This window comes from Schistocerca cancellata, chromosome 7 (assembly GCF_023864275.1).
Source record: "Schistocerca cancellata isolate TAMUIC-IGC-003103 chromosome 7, iqSchCanc2.1, whole genome shotgun sequence".
Classification (NCBI taxonomy): Eukaryota; Metazoa; Arthropoda; class Insecta; order Orthoptera; family Acrididae; genus Schistocerca; species Schistocerca cancellata.
The window spans coordinates 116194344-116215705 of record NC_064632.1 but is presented as its reverse complement, the minus strand read 5'-3'; the positions used below and the strand labels follow the sequence as shown (position 1 = coordinate 116215705).

At 42.7% G+C, this 21362-nt stretch overlaps 1 protein-coding gene across 1 annotated transcript in view; it reads left to right on the top strand.

Annotated features, from left to right (window-relative positions):
- The window catches only part of LOC126091919 (1-phosphatidylinositol 4,5-bisphosphate phosphodiesterase classes I and II), a 433185-nt gene that overhangs the window by 234301 nt on the left and 177522 nt on the right, over positions 1-21362 (top strand). The window contains exon 11 of the mRNA XM_049907237.1: positions 13754-13982. Within this exon, the coding sequence (XP_049763194.1) occupies positions 13754-13982 (229 nt within the window). The remainder of the gene's footprint in view (positions 1-13753; positions 13983-21362) is intronic.

The following is a 21362-nucleotide window of genomic DNA, read 5'->3' as shown; positions in this document are numbered from 1 at the left end:
TTTTCATTCTGTGGATGCTAGTGTACTTTGCACCATGATTCATTCCTTTAAGTGTGTTTCACTACCTCTTGTGCTACCCAGCAACCAGTGGCTACCACCACCAGTCCAATCAATGCGCCACCGCATGCAACTGCCACACCAGCACTGCACAACATTATCGCCTCACAGAACTGGAATGTTGCAATGCCGACTTGCCCATGTAACTTGCATCACTGTGACCACCTGTGGCGCAGCTCCCAATGACAAAGTCCATGCTGCCGCCGCCATTCCTCCCAACCTCGAAGTACCACCATCGATCTGCTGCATGCTGCCACCACTCCATTCAGCCATGCTGTGTCTCATCTGCCACCCTTCAACCCATGGGACCCTCACCTAGGGTTTTTGAGTGGGCACTATCTTCGTAAGCAGCAGCATCTCCCAGGATGCCACAAAGTTTGCCATGGTGATCAGCCAGCTCAAACAGACATATACAGTGGAATTCCGTGATGTCATCTTGTTGTCCCCAGCCACTGATCACTATGAAACATTTCAGTGCCACCTCATGATGCACCTCACCTCTTCTGAAATGCCACGCATCCAGGTCCTCTTTTGACTCGAGTGGTGCACCACATCCATAACCTAATGGAGCCACACATGGCCTCTGACAATTTTTTTCATAACATCTGACTGGCTCACCTCCTGGCCTCAATACAGACTGCAGTGGTGTTGCAAGCTGACCTGTCCCCCATTGACACCACCAGTCTTGCGCCTCCCTGCCTGTGACCACTGCCACCATGCGTCATCCTCACCCACACCCGGTACAGCCAGCTGGCATTTCATTGCCAGCCACTGCACCATGTACTCACCCTCACCACTCGACACACCATTAATGATGTCACTAGTCCCACCCCTCCCCACTGGTCCCAGCACAGTGCACAGCAGCCAGAACTATGTGACATGCTTGCCCACCTCAGCACCAACATAGCAACACTGCACGCAACTGTGGTCCAACTTGACTCTGACCGCCACAGTGTGTGCAGCCCTAGCTGCCAGTGCAACGACCACTACTGCCACAACAGCTCCAGGTGCCCTGTTAAAGCTCCTCGCAACAGGGCCAGCCTCTGTTGGTATCAAGAGCGCTTCGACCTGGATGCCACGAACTTCAGAGAACCCTCCCCTCAGCACCCAAACACGAATGACCGACAGGAATAGGCACATCTGGCTGCTGCTCTGTCTCCCAACAACTGTTCATTCTTAATGCTCATTGTGCCATGCCATTCCTCCGAGTTGGCTCCGAGATGTCTATCTTCCTGCAGCAGCTCGTATGTAACACTGGCACTGCCTCAGCCATCCTCCGGATAGCAAAGAATAATTCCACCATCGCGGCATACAATATTCATCATTGCATCCTTGATCTCAGTCTGCAGTGTGACCTGCTCTTGACCTTCACTGTTGATGATATCACTGACACCTTATCACAGTGGACTTTCTCGGACACTTCTGCCTGCTCCCTGACATTTCCGGCTGGTGCCTCATTGACAGTGACACCGGAAGATCAACAAAGTGCACCACTTGTTTCACAATTCTCTTTGATGTGAAGCAGGTGGTGGATTCTAACCCTTAAGCTGACCTTGTGGCGCAATTCCCTTCTCTCAGACATCTGTCCAACACACCTCAGGAGGTCTACCATACAACTGTATACTACATCGATACCAACCCTGGACCACCCGTCTTCTGCTGGCCATGCCCCCTAGCAATGCATCAACTGAAGATTGCCAAGGCTGAATTTGATGAGCCGCTCACTGCCAGCATACTGTATCCTTTAAAGAGCCCATAAGTGTCTGCACTTCATCTCACCAATAAGAAGGATTGTTACTGGTGCCTGTGTGGGGATTATGGGAAGCTAAATGTCCACAATATCCCCGACCAGTACCTGGTGACATTCCTACACAGCTACAACAGCACGCTGGTTGGCGCTACAATCTTCAGAACGATTCAATGCACCAAGCCTTTCACCCAGGTTTTGGTCACTCCTGAGGAAATCCCGAAGAAAGCCATCATCACACCATTTAGTCTCTACAAGTGCATCTTTATGACCTTTGACCTCTGCAATGCTGCCAGAACATGGCAGAGGTTCTTGGACAGTGCCTGCAAGGCTTGCCCTGCTGTTTTGCATACAAGGACAATGTACTCACTTTACTGTGATGCCAGAAAAACACCATGTGCACCTCCTCAGTATTTTTGAATGTTTCCAGGATGCTCGCATCATTGTCAACACAGCAAAAAATCGTGCTAGGCACTAGTGAAGTGGAATTCATGGGACACACCATCTCTTCAGCCAGCTCACATGCCTTTCCCAACATGGTGCAAGCCATATTGGTTTTACATGTCAAAAGACATTCAAGGACTTCTGCCTTTTCCTTGATATGTTAACATTTTCCATTGGCACGTAAGGAGTGCTGCTGCAATGCAGGAGCTTCTCATTGCCGCCGTTCACGGCTTGAAAACATAGGGCAACAAGCCAGTGCCGTGGACGCCATAAATGGAAGACAGCTTCTTGGTCACCAAGCGTGACTAACAGATGCCACCCAGCTCACCCACGCCCACCCTACCACCCTGCTTGCCATTGTAGTTGATGCCAGCCAGAGGGCATCGGTGCTGTCATGTAGCAACACATGGGCGACACTTGGCAGCTGCTCACTTTCTTATCCATCAAGCTGTCTCCCCCACAGTGGTGCCAGAGCACTTATGACAGAGGGCTGTTGACATTCTATGAGGTTATTAAATATTTTTAGATGTAGATGGAGGATTGTCACTTAACAGTCTTCACTGAGTACAAGCCTGTAATGTTTGCCTTTATGAAATACATTGACCAGTACTCCCCATGTCAATTCTGGCAACTGTTTTTCATCTCAGAATTTACAACTGATATACGTTATGTCACCAGAATTGACAATGTCGTTGCCGACTATCTCATCTGCATCTGCACCATTGCCTCATCACTAGATTATGAGACATTTAGCACCACCCAGGAGCATTAGTCAGAACTTGCCCACCTCTGCCAGGATGTTGCCCCTGACCTCTGCCTTAAACGCATGCTGGCTCCTGGCTCCTACAGCAGTATCTGGTGCGATGTACCCACCAGCTCACAGTGCCCCTTCCTACTCACTGCCTTCCAAAAGGTCACATTCAGCCAATTACACAACCTGGTGCACCCTGGTGTGCGCAGATCTGCTGCTCTGGTAATGCAGCACTTCGTAAGGCCAGGCATTCAGAGGAACTGTAGGACATGGCCTTCACCTGCCTCACCTGTCAGTGCACCAAGGTTGGCCACCAAATACACATCCCTTTCACAGCTTTCCCAGATGTCAGGCATCACTTTGCCCACATTCATTTGGTTGATGTTGGTCCCCTACCTTCATTTGATGGCTGTGGCTACCTTCTTACCGTAGTGGACACATTCACTGCTGGCCTGAGACAACGCCAATACCCAATGTTACTGCCACCACAGTAGTAGCCACCTTCATCTCCACATGGATTGCCCATTTAGACTGCCCATGCCACATTACTATGGACTGCATGCACTTATTTACATTGGCCCTTTTTCATACAGTGACAGATCTGTACAGAGCTGACCTTCACCTGATATTCAGCTACCACCCAACTGCCACCGGCATGGTGGAATGGCTCCATCACACCCTGAAGGCCACCCTCACCTGCCACAGCAACAGATGAACCACTGCTATGTGCCACTTGTACCTCTCAGTCTCTGCTTCTGCTGACATGTCAGCCGCTAATGTTTACAGCCAGCCACTCACTGTCCTGGGTGCCTTCCTGGAGCCCACCGACCTGCCCAAGGATGATGTCATTCCCAAGTTCGTCGCCAGCTTGCATGACTTCATGGTCCACCTGCAACCAAGACCTCCCCAGCACCATGGCAGAACTTCCATTCACAATGACCTTGCGTCATGCACCCATGTTATGCTGCAACTTGTTGCTTACCAGATCCCCCTCTGACCACATTACTCAGGCCACCACCAGGTTCTGAAACAGGACTCCCAAGATGTTCACCTCACATTTATGTGGCATGCCGACCAGCTTTCCAGTTGATAGGCTGAAGCCCTCGTATACGCTGTCCAACCACATGCCACTCAACTTGACTGCCATCTCCATCAACAATCTGCAGATGCACACTGCTGCCAATGATGCCAAGTTCACAGATGACACCCAAGACACCGCACCAACAACCCCCACCATGAAAGCTCACAAGATGCCTGCCCTCAACACTATACCTGAAAACACTCAGCAATTCACCCTACAATGCTGCCATCTACTGGGTATGCCCGTGATTCCGCATTGAAGCCCCCGATGCTTCCACAACGGTGTTATTTCATGCACTCTTAGTGCTGAGTCACTGATCTGTCACCACCCATCCTGACAGTAGATGCGCCAGCAGCTCACTCTCTCAGTGCCCGGCACAAGCACTTTCAACTATAAAACACAGCCACCCTGTCAACACAACCTTACAGCCACCCAGCAACGCCACTGCACTCTTGCCTCCACACTCCTGCACTGGCAACCATGCCCTGCACCTGCCGACACCGGCACAGCAGTACTGAGTACAGGCTGAGGCCATCCTGGTGTGGCACCTCCACCATGCGGGCCACTGCATGCTGTCATGCAGCCTCACCACTGCCACAACACAACCCTCCATCGATATCAGTCTTCACTATTGCCACTTCATCCAGCACAACAGTTCCACTCTCACAGGTGGAGGGGGGAGGGGGAGGGGCTGTACAACTGTCTTAGCAGTTCCATACACTCACAACTTGCTACGGCCATTTGCTAAGGCAGCGAGCTTACTCCTCATACAGTACTTCCATTCAAAGCTGTCGATCTTGCCATATGACAGGACACTTCACTGCTATGGTCACTGTCTACCAGTGCAGAACAATAGCTGCTCCTAGGAAGTCATCTGCCGACTGAATTTCACCAGTCTTTGTCTGCCCCTTGTAGTGTCCATGTTAGTTGCTGCTCCATGCCTGCACCATGAGGAACTGGCCACGTGGCGACACATCTGATGCTGGTGCTTTTGCGATGCTGCAAGATGCCCATGACATGCTATCTTTACACCTGCCATGTAATTGCTGAGGATATTGTGTTTTCGCATCGCGCTCCTGTGCAAATTACACTATGTGATCAAAAGTATCCAGACACCCCCAAAAACATTCATTTTTTGTATAAGGTGTGTTGTGCTGCCACCTACTGCCAGGTACTCCATATCAGTGACCTCAGTAGTCATTAGACATCTTGAGAGAGCAGAATGGGGCACTCCACAGAACTCATGGACTTTGAACGTGGTCAGGTGATTGGGTGTCACTTGTATCATACATCTGTATGCAAGATTTCCACACTCCTAAACATCCCTAGGTCCACTGTTTCCAATGTGATAGTGAAGTGGAAACATGAAGGGACACGTACAGCACAAAAGTGTACAGGCTGACCTCATCTGTTGACTGACAGAGACTGCCGACGGTTGAAGAGGGTCATAATGTGAATAGGCAGACATCTATCCAAACCATTACACAGTAATTCCAAAGTGCATCAGGATCCATCGCAAGTACTATGACAGTTGGGTGGGAGGTGAGAAAACGGATTTCATTGTCAAGTACCTGCTCATAAGCCACACATCATGCCCGTAAATGTCAAACTATGCCTAGCTTGGTGTAAGGAGCAGAAACATTGGACGATTGAACAATGGAAAAACATTGTGTGGAGTGACAAATCACGGTACACGATGTGGCAATCCAACGGCAGGGTGGATATGACGAATGCTCGATGAACATCATCTGCCAGTGTGTGTAGTGCCAACAGTAAAATTCCAAATCACGGTACACAATGTGGCGATCCAACGGCAGGGTGGATATGACGAATGCCCGAGGAACATCATCTGCCAGTGTGTGTAGTGCCAACAGTAAAATTCCAATGGTGTTATGGTGTGGTTGTGTTTTTCATGGAGGGGGCTTGCACCCCTAATTGTTTTGCATGGCACTATGACAGCACAGGCCTACATTGATGTTTTAAGCACTTTCTTGCTTCTGTTGAGTAGCAATTCGGGGATGGCGATGCCATCTTTCAACATGATCGAGCACCTGTTCATAATGCATAGCTTGTGGCGGAGTGGTTAAATGACAATAACATCCCTATAATGGACTGGCCTGCACAGTCCTGACCTGAATCCTATTGAATGCCTTTGGGATGTTGTGGAATGCTGACTTTGTGCCAGGCCTCACCACCCGACATCGATACCTCTCCTCAGTGCAGCACTCCGTGAAGAATGTGCTGCCATTCCCCAAGAAACCATCCAGCACCTGATTGAACCTATGCCTGCAAGAGTGGAAGCTGTCATCAAGGATAAGGGTGCACCAACACTATATTGAATTCCAGCATTACCAATGGAGGGCACCACAAACTTGTAATTCATTTTCAGCCAGTTGTCTGGATACTTTTGGTCACATAGTATATAAATTTCTCCTTGTGTTTCCAAGTGCTGATATTGTGTGGTGAACACTGGGATGAGGCAATGATTTCTTCTCTGCCATTTATACTGTGCCACGCCTGTATAGTGTATTCTTACATCAGGTGGGTGACTGATTTATATTTTGAACCTGAGGCCATTTGTGTTACTCCAGCCACGTACAAACTTGTCCTCTATGTTTTTGTAACTCCGCATGTTACTAAGTTCAGTAAAGTAAGGAACCTTCCTACAAGTCAATTGCTTGTGGACTGCAACTATTTCCATTATTTACTGTGTGGGTTTTTATTTATCTCTTCAAATCTTCAAATATATAAAAATTTGAGGACATTTACATAAGAGAAAGAAAACTCTCCAGCTTTAGGAATGATGAGCTAGCACAGTGAAGGGACACTGGTGCGTGTTTTTTATTTCATTTTGTGCATATGTGTGTGTGTGTGTGTGTGTGTGTGTGTGTGTGTGTGTGTTTCTACTCTAGCTCATCTAAAAATTTATTCTGAAAGCTAGCAAGTTTTCTCTCTCTTTTATGTGTACCTGTTGTTGACTCAACACTTCTGCTACTTAGTGAGTAGTCACCTTTATTCCTAAATTATTCACATTCTGCCAGAACTTTCCTTGCAATATAAAGACATCTTAGAGTGAGACCACACGGCATTTGGATTTTTGTATTTTCTTGTATTTATGGTATGTGGAGTTCAGATATCAAAAATCAACCACTCAGATTTGTCTGATTCAACTGTCAAAAATTCTAAAAACAATCAACTTTGAAATTTTTGGAAAACTCTTTAATACCGTAAACTAGATCATTATTTCCATGAGCTGTGTATCTGTGTTGTAGAATGCTTGCTTGCCTGCCCAGGTTTGATTCCCAGTCAATTGAAATTTTTAAACAAAGACACATGTCCATTAGTCTGTCCATGAAGCATAAATTATATTCAGATGAAAAAAATTAATTTTGTAATGCTTTTTTAATTTAAACAGTCTTTATTAATTATCTTCTATAAAAGACCAGTAATTAAGAATTTAACAATATTAAGAGGAGGAAAGTTGCTACTCACCATATAGTGGAGATGCTGAGTTGGAGTTAGGCACAACAAAAAGACACTCACAATTATAGCTTTCGGCCATTAAGGACTTTGTCAACAGTAGACACACACACACACACACACACACACACACACACGACTGCAGTCTCAGGGAACTGAAACCACACTGCGAGCAGCAGCACCAGTGCATGATGGGAGTGGCAACTGGGTGGGGGATAAGGAGGAGGCTGGAGTGGGGAGGGGGAGGGATAGTATGGTGGGGTGGCAGATAGCGAAGTGCTGCAGGCTGGACTGAGGGCGGGGAGAGGTGGGGAGGGGGGTAAAGTAGTGGAAAAGAAAACTATCTGCGACTCAGCATCTCTGCTATATGGTGAGTAGCAACTTTCCTTCTCATAATATAACTACATTCCATCCTGGATTTTCCATTGTTTGGTGCTTAAGAATTAACATTTACAATGAAAACTGGATTCTGGTGTGCAGTGTGTAATTAGAAATAAGAAGATGAACGAAGAAGAAGAAGAAGATCAAAATGAAACTTAAACTAGTGATTACCAGCCCCAAGTGCTACTGAATTTTTTCCACCTTTATGTTCTTTGTGCTACATGGAAATGCTCATAGAATATACACCGTTGTTTAAAAATTTGCATTAGCCAGGAATCAATGCTCCCCGCCCTCCCTCCCCCCCTTCCTCCATTTGACAGGCAAGCATCCTATTACAGAGCCACACTGCCTGTTGAGAAATAGACCTTATTTCAGTTTTATTCAGGCCACTTGGAAAACTTCAAAGTAAATATAGTTACTGTGGCACCTGCCATCTAAATGGATGATACATGGTGTCTTCCAAACATAAGTTTATGTTTTTTTACAGTTTTCAATTATTCCTCTTATTGAAATTTCATTGTGTCTTCTGTGGTCTTCTTGAAAACGTTTTAAAGTACTGGATGGCATGGTTAAAAATAGCCCGCCTCCCCTTCGAATTCAAAAGCAACATTTTGACTTCTGAAATAGAGTAAACAGTTGCAACAATTGACAGTGTGCAATAACTGATTCTCAGCATTCTTCTGTCAGCATTTCAGCTTATTTCATCAGTGACGTGAAACATTTCTCTTTGCAGTATGAAAAATGACTTTCTCGGTAGAAGAAAGAATTGAAATTGTGAAAGAATATGTCAAAACAGAATTTATTTAGGAAACTCGCAAAATTTTCAGGGTCAAGTAACCAGATAGAGGATTACCAACTGTTTAAAAATTGGTGCTCCTGCAGATCTGTGCAAAATGTAAAACAATAAAGAATACCTTCAGTACGCACACCAGAAGTTAAAAGATGTTAGCCGAAGAATTAGTCAGAGCATAAAGAAGTCTACATGTAAATTGGTCCAACAGGCATATGTAAGTAGAAGGAGTTGCGAGCAGATATTGAAAATTCTTAATTTGAAGCCATATCGTGTGACGGTTGTGCAGCAGTTGCTGGAGGATGACAGTCAGAAATGTGTAGGTTACTGGACGTGGCTTTTGAGTAACATCAACGATGTTTTGTTAGACCCTTTCCATGACAGCATGATTGATGAAGGATGGTTTCATTTTTCTGGTCATGTGAATTCACAGAACATGAGGTATTGGGCAATATGTTGTGTCAGCAACCACTCCACAATGAAAGAATTGGCAATTGGCATTTGGTGCTGTGTAACAGGAACATACATTGATGCCACCCTGAACACAGTTGCATATATGGAAATTTTCTATACTTGTGTGCTCAACTTACTTAATGCAAAAGACAATACTGCTTCTTCCAGCAAGATGGGGCAACATGCCACAAGTCTAAGGTATCCCTGGAACGAGTTCATGATATCCTCACTGAGAAACAAACTGTCAGCAAACATTTATGGCCACCATGTTTGCTGGATCTAATAGTTTGTGATTTTTATGTGTGGGGAGGCTTGAAGAGCATAGTCTATAAACCAAATCCACACAAAATACAGGAACTGAAAGATGACATCAGCCATGAAGTTGCCGCCATCATTATCAGAACTTGATGCTAGGTGTATATCAATATCTACATCTACATCATTACTCCTCAATCCACCTTATGGTGCCTGTACAACTACTAGTCATTTCCTTTTCTCTTCCACTAACAAGTAGAATGAGCGAAAACCAAATATCTATATACTCCCATATGAGTCCTAATTTCTCGTATCTTATCTTTGTGTTGCTTATGCGCTATTTATGTTTGAGGCCCAGTTTTATTATGCAGTGAGCTTCAAATGCCGGTTCTATTAATTTTCTCAATAGAATTCCTCAAAAAGAATGTTGCCTTCCTTCCAGCGATTACCATATGATTACCTGAAGCATCTCCATAATGCTTGCATGTTGTTCAAACATACTAATAACTGGCAAACAGCCTGCCTCTGAATTGCTTTGATGTTTTGCTTTAATCTGATCTGGTACAGAACCTAAACACTTGAGCAGTATTCAAGGTTAGGTTGCATTAGTGTCCTATATATGGTCTCCTTTACAGATGAACCATACTTTCGTAGAATTCTCCCAATGAACCGAAGTCGAGCACTCGCCTTTCCTACCACACTTCTCACATGCTTGTTCTGTCTCATATCGCTTTGCAACATTACACCCAGATATTTAAATGATGTGACTGTGTCAAGCATGACACTACTAATGCTTTTTTTTTATTTTTTTTATTTACATTTAGAGCTAGTTTCCATTCATCACACCAACTGCTTTCAACATCTTCTACAAATGTATTTTTCAGTGAATTTTTCATTGTAGATAAATGGTAAGTCCATTCCAGCTCTTCGTTTCTGTAATTTCACTGTATTTCCTTTATACTTACATGGGCTACTTTTATCAATATCACCCTGTATTATTATTTGGTTTAGCATAGTCTACCATTTTAATATTACCATTTCCTCGAAACTCTTGAACCAAGTGTGATTGTGTACTGGTTATAACACTGAACTCACATTCAGGAGGATGATGGTTCAATTCTTTGTCCTTCCATCCAGATTTAGGCTTTCTGTGATTTCCCTACATCACTTTGGGCAAATGCTGGGATGGTTCATTTGAAAGGGCTAATTTCCTTCACCATCCTTGAAACATTCTGAGCTGGTGTTCTGTTTTTGATGATCTCAATATCAATCTTCCTTTCTTCTTGAAACTCTCATCTTCTCTTATTTGTAGTTGTGCTTCCTTTATACTTGCAACTGCTTATACCATTTATCATCTCCCTGTTCTACAAAATGTTCTCATAATCTGCATGTTTTATTTCCTGCCTGATGAATTTCTCTCTTCTGAGCTTTATAGCAATGTTTGGCTTGTTTTGTATGAATCCATAGCAACATGCAATTCCAGTGTGATTAGGTTCATTACACATATACAATTTCTTTACTGTGTCACCAGATATATCGAATTTCATTTGTTATTCCATTTCACCATTGCCAAATCAGTTTTTTATTTGGCTTCTTTAAGAAGAATGTATTAAGTATAAACATGCACTTCTTCTTGCTGCATTCTACTAACATATGATCCCTGTTACTTGTGATGACATGTGAAGTCTTCCATTCAATCATTTTCTAGTTTTTGTACAGCTCACGCATTTAAATGACACATTTTCATCTTGCATGGGATTTTCTCTCATTTATCAGTTTCTTTGTATTTTTTTAGAGGTCTAGTGGCCCCGTCATCATATTATGAGCTCACTGGTACATAAACACAAACATAATATATAAATAAGTGAATGATTGAATGTTAAGCTTATTGAAATTGTTATTTGTCATTTTCAGTCTGCAAAAGCTTGCAGTTTTTTTGTTTATAACATGAAGTAATAAACTTCAATTATTGAAGTGTTAATGCCGAAGTGTCCAAAGATAAGAACACTTACTGTTTCTATCTTTTTGGGTGTATGAAGTGCATCTATATTTCATTTACATATACACACAGGAGTAGAGCTGGAATGTGCCACCACTACTGTTGAAATGATCTATGAAAATCTTGCTATAGAGTATGTGTCCTTGCAGCCTTTTGCAGTGGCATGCCTGAATAACACCTTCTTGGTTTTCAAGCCACAACAATTTGAATAAAATTCTTGAGCTTTCAATTGCTATCTCTCATAGCAGCTCCGGTACCCTGTGGGACTGGTTGACATCAGGCAGCATCAGGGGCTGGCATCATGTTTGAAATTGCCGCTCCTGCCTCGTTACAAGCATCAAGTATTCACCATTGCTTCCTTCGTGTGCTGCAGTGAATATTTTGAAATGGCAGGTGTTACAGCAATCAGCTCACCATTGTCTCGTGCAGTCACAAATTTCTTCTTAGAGCACGTTGAGAAGCAGGTCCTGAATTCTGTGGTGTTGCATCCATATTGCTTCTTAAGGTACGTTGAGGAAACCTTCCTGATATGGCCTCACAGTGAAAATACACTGCAGCAGTTCATGATCACATGAACAGTGTCCATTCCAATACTAAATTTGCCATTGACATGGAGAAGAATAGCAAGTTACCATTTCAGTTGTGCAGAAGGCAGGAGGCAGGCTTGGTCATTCAGTGTACATGAGACCAACTGTCATTGATCAGTATTTGAATATCAATAGTTTTCACCACCCTGTACACAAGGAAGCAGTCATGAATACACTAATACACAGAGCCAGAGTTATTTCTGATGACGACCATCTACTGTCTGAATTGCAGAACTTGAGAAGTATGTTCAGAGAGAATGTTTATAGCAAAAGAGACATTGCAGATGCTTTCAGGTGTCACCGATAGGTACACCTTGTGAATTGGCAGAAGAAACCAAGCCAGCAGCCTGCCTGCCCTACTGCGGGGTAATGGGCAGCAAGCTAGGACATGTACTGCAGAGACATAAATTGAGACCAGTGTTCTGGCTCACTGCCAAGATATGGATGTGTTGCACCCTGTTAAAGATGACATAGTTCTTTGTATGTCCTGTGTGTATGATGTTCGTGCAGGTGCGGCAGCATCTATATAGGCCAGACGATTCACACAGTTGCAGTGAATTGTACCGAGCATAAGAGACATATTAAACAAAGGAAGATTGACAAGTCAGCCTTAGCTGAGTGTTGCCTGGAAAATGGACACAAAATACAGTTTGAGAACATGAAAGTCTTGGCTTATGCATCAACATATTGCGATTCCTTTATAAAAGAGGCAGCTGAGATTAGAGTGAATGGCAATAATTTTAACAGAGAGCAGGCGTATACACTGAGTAGTGTAGGGACAGGCTTTGGATGTCAATAGGAAGCAACAAAAAATGCATGATGCTTGTAGGGATGCGGAAACTTCAGTTTTAAATATGGCACCAGCCCCTCGCACCACCTGATGTTACTTGGTCCCGCAGCAGGCCAGAGCTGCTATGAGCTGCCCAACTTACCTTCCGCGCAACTGTCATTTCGCCACTTTCTGATTGGTGCCAGCGGCTGTAATCATGGGTGTACAAGCAGAAACTGTGCCAGTCCCAGCAGTCAGTAGTTTCACTCTTGATGACGATGGTGGAGATAGCCATTGAAAGCTCGAGAATTTTATTCGGATGGATGCGGCTTGAAAACCAAGAAAATTTTTTTGTTATACAGTATTTTTTTGCTTTAAGTGTCATATATTTGCAATATAGAAAGAAATGGGTAAGAGTAACTGGCCGGAGTGGCCGAGTGGTTGTAGGTGCTACAGTCTGGAACCGCGCGACCGCTACGGTCGCAGGTTCGAATCCTGCCTCGGGCATGGATGTGTGTGATGTCCTAAGGTTAGTTAGGTTTAAGTAGTTCTAAGTTCTAGGGGACTGATGACCTCAGCAGTTAAGTCCTATAGTGCTCAGAGCCATTTGAACCATTTTTTTGTAAGAGTAGTTGTATTTGACTGCTCGGTTCTGCGCTGCAAATTCATTCAGGCATACTGTGGTGAATTTATGGTTTTAGAAACTTTGTAGCCCTGCCCATTGTTTCTTTCCCTTTGTGAATAATGGACTTCCTAAATATATTTTTTTATAATTTTGTTCATGGAAACTCTATAACATGTAGTTGGAAATGTGTGTGTAGTTTGGCCAGAGTCACAACAAAAATTCAGCATAACCAGTTGCTTTTGTAAGAGCTCTTATTATTCAGCTGTTGAGGGAAGTCATTCTTTTATTTTCCAAGAAATCGTTTGAGACCTGACAGATTGTCTCTTGATGACAGCTGGAGCCTGGCTCAGAGCTGCCACCCCCTTCTCTACTGAGACGCAAGATAATAATCAAGAACAAGAAGAAACACCACCACCATCACCATAAAAAAAATCAAAACTCATCAAATACATCTGATGGTAGCAGTGCAGTTGCAGCAGCCCAGGGAAATGGTGATGTTCCACATGTGCATGCCCCTCCTCTTCAGTCACGCCAAGGAAGCAAAGACAGCACACAAGATGATGGTGAGTGGATTATGTACTGCTCAGTGTCTAGTTAATTCAAATTTGTTAGTGTTACTTTTCAACAATTGAGTATTATTGAAATTTTGTTGATAAATTTTGTAATGGGTTGGGAAACACCATTTTGACTGAAAATCATTGCCTTTAAAATTATTCTATGCTTTGTTTTGGGAATGTTAAGGTAAGGATAAAAATATTGTGGATAGTACAACATATTTAACATTATCATGTCTAGTTCATTTATTGTAAACAAAAATGTTGTGTATTGTACAAATGATTAACACTATCATATCTTTTTCATTTATTATAAACTGAAACAGAAAAACTCTACTTATAATCAGTAACTTTCTGACTGATTAAAAGTATATGCTGGACCTAGGCTTTCTAAGGCAGTGCTGGTATCAACTGAGCAATCTGGCTAAAACTCATGACTCACCTTTGCAGCCACAATGATGCGTCTGTACACTGTTCAGTCTGTCATTTCATGCCTTCACTGTGCAAACATTGTCATTTCATGGGCAGAGGATTGTCAGCATAGGAACTTGCCAGCCTAATTGGCATTCAGCGTGGATCAGATATCATAGTTTTCATATATTATGCAGCCTACATAATGTGACAGTGGCAAGATAAATGTGAAAATGTCACAGTAGCTTTTCATACTTCTTGGTCCTGTATAGAATGAAAAAGGTGGTACTGATATGCCCTGTGGGGCTATTACAATCATATTCAGTTAAAAAGATAGTTTCCTGACAACCATTGAGTGATAATTATTCGATGATTCTATGATAAATCGTTTAGATTTTTTTCTTCTTTGACAAGGTACTCCAAATGCAGTGCATTCTCGTACTAGTCAAAAACACTACAACCCTCACCAGTGCTGAATACACCTAGTGAGATGATAGTATTAAAATTTTAAATTCAAGAAACATGTTTGAATGGTGATAATTTTTAATGTGTGGCTATCTGCCTGAACATTACCTTTGCTTCAGAGATATCACACTGCAGCCAATTGCATAAATGGAATATTTGTATTATTTCAATGTAAAAAAATTTACCAACTTCAATCTTCTTTCCTAAAACTTCTTTTGCATCTGATTTTCCATATTTAATGACTCTGCTTAACATCTTTATAATTTAGATGTTTGCAAAATTAGAAGCATATCAATATTAAAATTGCATTGGTTGTAAGAATCATGATTTCTTCAATCCACAAATATAAATACATGTTGCTGGACCACTGATTCATTTTATTCAACTAATTATTATACTGGTTGTCATGATTTTGAATCATAGAAAAATCATATAATTCCATTAATTCTCTAACCATCTCCAACCTATGTGCAACAATGATATCTTATTCACCTGTGTGTATAATTTTTATTCATTTATTAAATAAAATCTCTTACATACAGCTGAAGATAGTATTATTATTGCCCATACATAATAGCTATCAGCCCGCCAGAAGATAGATGTATGTACACCTCCAACCTACAGTTTCTACTCAAAATGAACAAAACAAAAATCGGAGCAAATCTTACACAGCTACAGACAGACAATTACCTTGCATTCAACTCTCTCCTCTTTGTTAGAGGTGTTATAAAAGATCAAAAGTCAGAATTCATAAAAGGAGAAAGATGACAAAGATAATTTTTGTGTACAATGTTCCTTTTCACTTGATTTTTTTCTTCTTCCTCTTCTTCACCTTCTTCTAGCTCCAAGATAAGTTGAGCTATATTTGCCTTGATCTTTGTTGGAACATTGTCATCAAACAAAGCTGAAGCTACTGTTTATGGAGTTAAGTAGCAGAGTGATTTGAAATTTTTTTGCAGCACTCTTACTGATTACTGGATCAATATCCTGATCATTTATCAAGTGAGTCATGAATAGGAAATCATGGTAAGGTTAATTGCTTCCATTGACAGAAACCAGGCTCAGATATAAATGTGTATAAGAAAAATACATATTCTCGTTAATAAATTATTCTCCATATTAGATAAGTGAGACTGATTTCGAAACATGTATAACTTGAATGCATATAAGGTGTTTACTATCCACCTGGAAAAAGTAACAATTCCTGTGGTGCAAAATGATATCCCATTCTCTGCTATGCCACCAATAAAAATGATCATCATCTCCAGCAGTTCTTGGTACTCTTCTCATGGTTGTTTTCGCGTAGAAAGTTGTTTTTAAATAAATCCAAGAATAATAGACCATGAGTTATTAGGTATTTCACTGCTATCAGTTATGTAAGCGTTCTTGTCGAGTTTCAACCAAGTTACTCTAAATTTCTTGAAATTGTATGTCCGGGAGAGAAGTTGCCCCCATCAATGAGTCAGAACAGGTCCTCGATACAAATTCAAAAATGTCATGATGGAAGGGAGATATAACAGGTCATTACCAAACAATTTTTGTAGATTTGTGAAGCTTCCATTTACTCAACCTGTATTGCATGCTGTCATATCATAGCAGAGTTTCTGAATTTTGTTAGCTGTACCTCACTTCTCTACTGCCTGGTACATAGCCACGGCTTGATCACCTGCAGAAGATGTTGGGCTATAAGGAACTTCCAGCAATTGTTCCTTGCCTCGAAAGCTTAATAATACCACAAGTCTATCTACCTTTTCAACAGCTTTGAGTACTGGGAGCAGTTACCACCACTAAACTCACTAATAATACCACAGTAGTCTCTCTGCTTGATTTGAAATGTTTTGGTGCTTAGCTGTACCATTCTCCCAAGCAATAAAAGGAAGAGGCCACTTTTACCCCACCTGGCTACTATAGCTGTTTATACTTATATTATTCATGTTTTTTTATTAATAAAAGTATGATATTTATTGTATATTAAAATGTTTGAATGAAAATCTTAAAATAGATTATTAAAAGTAAGTATCTTTAGTAATAAAACTTTGATTAATAATAATAATAATGAAAAACTGTATAGCAAAATTCATATAGAAAAATTCAAAACTAGCAGTTTTCCAGTTGAGCTAAAATTGTCCACATATCACTTTTTATATTGATTGGAACAAAAAATATGGGGATGGGACCTAAACTTTTTCGAAGTTGAAATTGACATTCTGATGTTTGTGTGTTCTGTTGGGTAGCAATGTGAGAAAATACCCACTGAGATCAGTAGACCAAAGTGGTGTCTCACATACAATGACATTATTCAAACATTGAACCAGTATTGTGAGACAAGAAGAATTTAATATCAGCCTTGCAGTGGTCACCCATGATCAACAACAGCAGCCGATGAGTACTACCTACAGGTTATGGTCTTAGACACCTGAGGAGAATGCAACAGAACTGTAGTGCTGCCTCCTTTGTGGAGGCAACTGGAAGAGTTATGTCAACCCCAACAGTATGAAACTGTCTCCACACAATCAATTTGACCTCTAGGCACCTATTATGAACAATACAATCCTGTCTCCTCCCCATCTCCAGCACTGTGGAGCACAAAGCATACAGGCAGCGGACTTCCAGGAATGGAACCTGAATGAATGGCACTAGGTTTCCTTCACCAATGTATGCAGTATTTGTCTGACACCTGATTATTGCTGTGGAAGTGTGTGGAGATGGCTAGGTACCAATGCACATTTTGCGTAAACATTCCATGGGTTCAGCAAGAAGGTATGTTAATCATGGTTTTGGCTCATCTGTTCTATGGATGTCATATCCCACCTAGTGGTATCAAATGTAATTTCAGGGTATGTGCTATGGGGAACATGTTACAATGCTCTGGGTGGAACAACACTATGTTGTAAGCTATCCAGTTGCAGAATTTGATTTCACAGGTGTGCACAGGCTACCTGCTTTTTGATTATGAATCTCATTATATTTTACAGTAAAGTGTATTTTAGTTTCAGAGGTTTTATTGTTTCATTCACCCTCACCTTGAACCTAAGCTCATACACATTCACATCTCAGCAGATGGCTGAGAACTTTTTTTGGAGGTTTATGTTTTGTGATTATATTTTTCAAGAGAAGAAAGATAAATCTAGTAGAATAGTTATAGATCATAAGAACAAGTTCATTGTTAAGTTTAAATACCTAGAATATTATGAAATTTTTAGAGAGAAATATTCACAGTGTGAAATATGAAGTAACTTTCCAGACCTATCATTCAGTCATTCACGCTCAGATCTTATTCTGTATTTTACAACACAAAGGACAGCTATCAAGGCTATGGAATATATCAAGTTACAGATTAACAGCCAGAAACAGCCTTTACATGCAACTAAAGCAGGCTGAGAGCAACTAATTTCCTCACATTTATAATTATGGAAATTACTTCTTTATTACTGTATATCTAAAATTACAGGGCAGCACAATTCAAGTACTGCTGACAGACACACTTAAAAGTGAGAAAAACTACACTTAGCTTTCAGAACTATACTCCTGGAAGTTGAAATAAGAACACCGTGAATTCATTGTCCCAGGAAGGGGAAACTTTATTGACACATTCCTGGGGTCAGATACATCACATGATCACACTGACAGAACCACAGGCACATAGACACAGGCAACAGAGCATGCACAATGTCGGCACTAGTACAGTGTATATCCACCTTTCGCAGCAATGCAGGCTGCTATTCTCCCATGGAGACGATCGTAGAGATGCTGGATGTAGTCCTGTGGAACGGCTTGCCATGCCATTTCCACCTGGCGCCTCAGTTGGACCAGCGTTCGTGCTGGACGTGCAGACCGCGTGAGACGACGCTTCATCCAGTCCCAAACATGCTCAATGGGGGACAGATCCGGAGATCTTGCTGGCCAGGGTAGTTGACTTACACCTTCTAGAGCATGTTGGGTGGCACGGGATACATGCGGACGTGCATTGTCCTGTTGGAACAGCAAGTTCCCTTGCCGGTCTAGGAATGGTAGAACGATGGGTTCGATGACGGTTTGGATGTACCGTGCACTATTCAGTGTCCCCTCGATGATCACCAGTGGTGTACGGCCAGTGTAGGAGATCGCTCCCCACACCATGTTGCCGGGTGTTGGCCCTGTGTGCCTCGGTCGTATGCAGTCCTGATTGTGGCGCTCACCTGCACGGCGCCAAACACGCATATGACCATCATTGGCACCAAGGCAGAAGCGACTCTCATCGCTGAAGACGACACGTCTCCATTCGCCCCTCCATTCACGCCTGTCGCGACACCACTGGAGGCGGGCTGCACGATGTTGGGGCGTGAGCGGAAGATGGCCTAACAGTGTGCGGGACCGTAGCCCAGCTTCATGGAGACGGTTGCGAATGGTCCTCGCCGATACCCCAGGAGCAACAGTGTCCCTAATTTGCTGGGAAGTGGCGGTGCGGTCCCCTACGGCACTGCGTAGGATCCTACGGTCTTGGCGTGCATCCGTGCGTCGCTGCGGTCCGGTCCCAGGTCGACGGGCACGTGCACCTTCCGCCGACCACTGGCGACAACATCGATGTACTGTGGAGACCTCACGCCCCACGTGTTGAGCAATTCGGCGGTACGTCCACCCGGCCTCCCGCATGCCCACTATACGCCCTCGCTCAAAGTCCGTCAACTGCACATACGGTTCACGTCCATGCTGTCGCGGCATGCTACCAGTGTTAAAGACTGCGATGGAGCTCCGTATGCCACGGCAAACTGGCTGACACTGACAGCGGTGGTGCACAAATGCTGCGCAGCTAGCGCCATTCGACGACCAACACCGCGGTTCCTGGTGTGTCCGCTGTGCCGTGCGTGTGATCATTGCTTGTACAGCCCTGTCGCAGTGTCCGGAGCAAGTATGGTGGGTCTGACACACCGGTGTCAATGTGTTTTTTTTTTTCCATTTCCAGGAGTGTATTAGTTCCTTCCTCAAGGAGGAAATAGAGATAGGTTGGTGAAAGTTATAAAGGAACAGCAAGTCACTTAGACTGCAATATGAGAGGGATCCACCTGTTATACAGATGAGGGAAAATAAAGATGAGAGGGCAGGCATCAGAGAGAGTAAGAGTTCAAAGGTACATTGATAAGGGCAGGAAGTGGAGAAGTTCTTCATGAACTAATCGAGAGTTGACAGGACACTGGAAGTAATATCAGCAGATTCTTCACTGTGTTATGGGAGAAAGAGAGTAAGAAAAATAAACACCCAAATGTGAGGTGAAGGCAGTTTGGAGCATTATTAGGCACAAAACAACTAAACTTGTTAATGATTATATTAGATTTCCTGGTAGCAGTAGCAGTGTGGCAGATGATATTAAATTCAGGTCATTGGCCAGTAAATTCAATTAATTTTTCCTAACAGCAGCTGGAAACACAGAGAGTGAAATGTCACCATTGAAAGCAGATTCATTATCTACATCTACATCTATACTCTGCAAACCACTGTGAGATGCTTGGGAGAGGGTACATCCCATTGTAGCAGTTATTAGGATTTCTTCCTGTTCCGTTCACTTATGGAGTGTGGGAAGTGTGATTGTTTGAGTGCAGTAATTATTCTAATCTTATCCTGAGGATCCCTATGTGAGCTTTATGTGAGGAGTTTTAGTATATTCCTAAAGAAATCACCTAAAGCCAATTCTTGAAACTTAACATACTTTCTTGGAATAATTTACATCTGTCTTCAAGAGTTTTCCAGTTCAGTTTTTTCAGTACCTGTGTGACACTCTCCCATGGATTAAACAAACCTGTGATCATTCATGCTGCCATTCTCTGTATGCATTTAATATCCCCTGTTAGTAGTGCCTGGTACGGGTGCCAAACATGAGCAGTATTCTAGAACTGGTCACATGAGTGATTTGTGAGCAACCTCCTTTTTAGAGTGATTTAACTTCTCCAGTGTTCTACCGATAAACTGAAGTCTATCACCTTCTTTACCCACAACTGAACTTATGTGATCTTTGTGACAATATTATGAAAAGGGTGGTTGCTACTCACCATATGGCGGAGATGCTGGATCGCAGGTAGGCACAACAAAAAGACAGTGTTTTTTTTTCCTGTGCCTATCTGTGACTCAGCATCTCCACTATATGGTGCATAGCAACAATCCTTTTCGTAATATTGTTACACTCCATCCTGGGTCTTCTATTCTTATGTGATCATTCCATTTCATATCCCTACAAAGTGTAACACCCAGGCATTCATATGAGTTTGTTGTTGTTGTGGTCTTCAGTCCTGAGACTGGTTTCATGCAGCTCTCCATGCTACTCTATCCTGTGCAAGCTTCTTCATCTCCCAGTACCTACTGCAACCTACATCCTTCTGAATCTGCTTAGTGTATTCATCTCTTGGTCTCCCCGTACAATTTTTACCCTCCACGCTGCCCTCCAATACTAAATTGGTGATCCCTTGATGCCTCAGAACATGTCCTACCAACCGATCCCTTCTCCTGGTCAAGTTGTGCCACAAACTTCTCTTCTCCCCAATC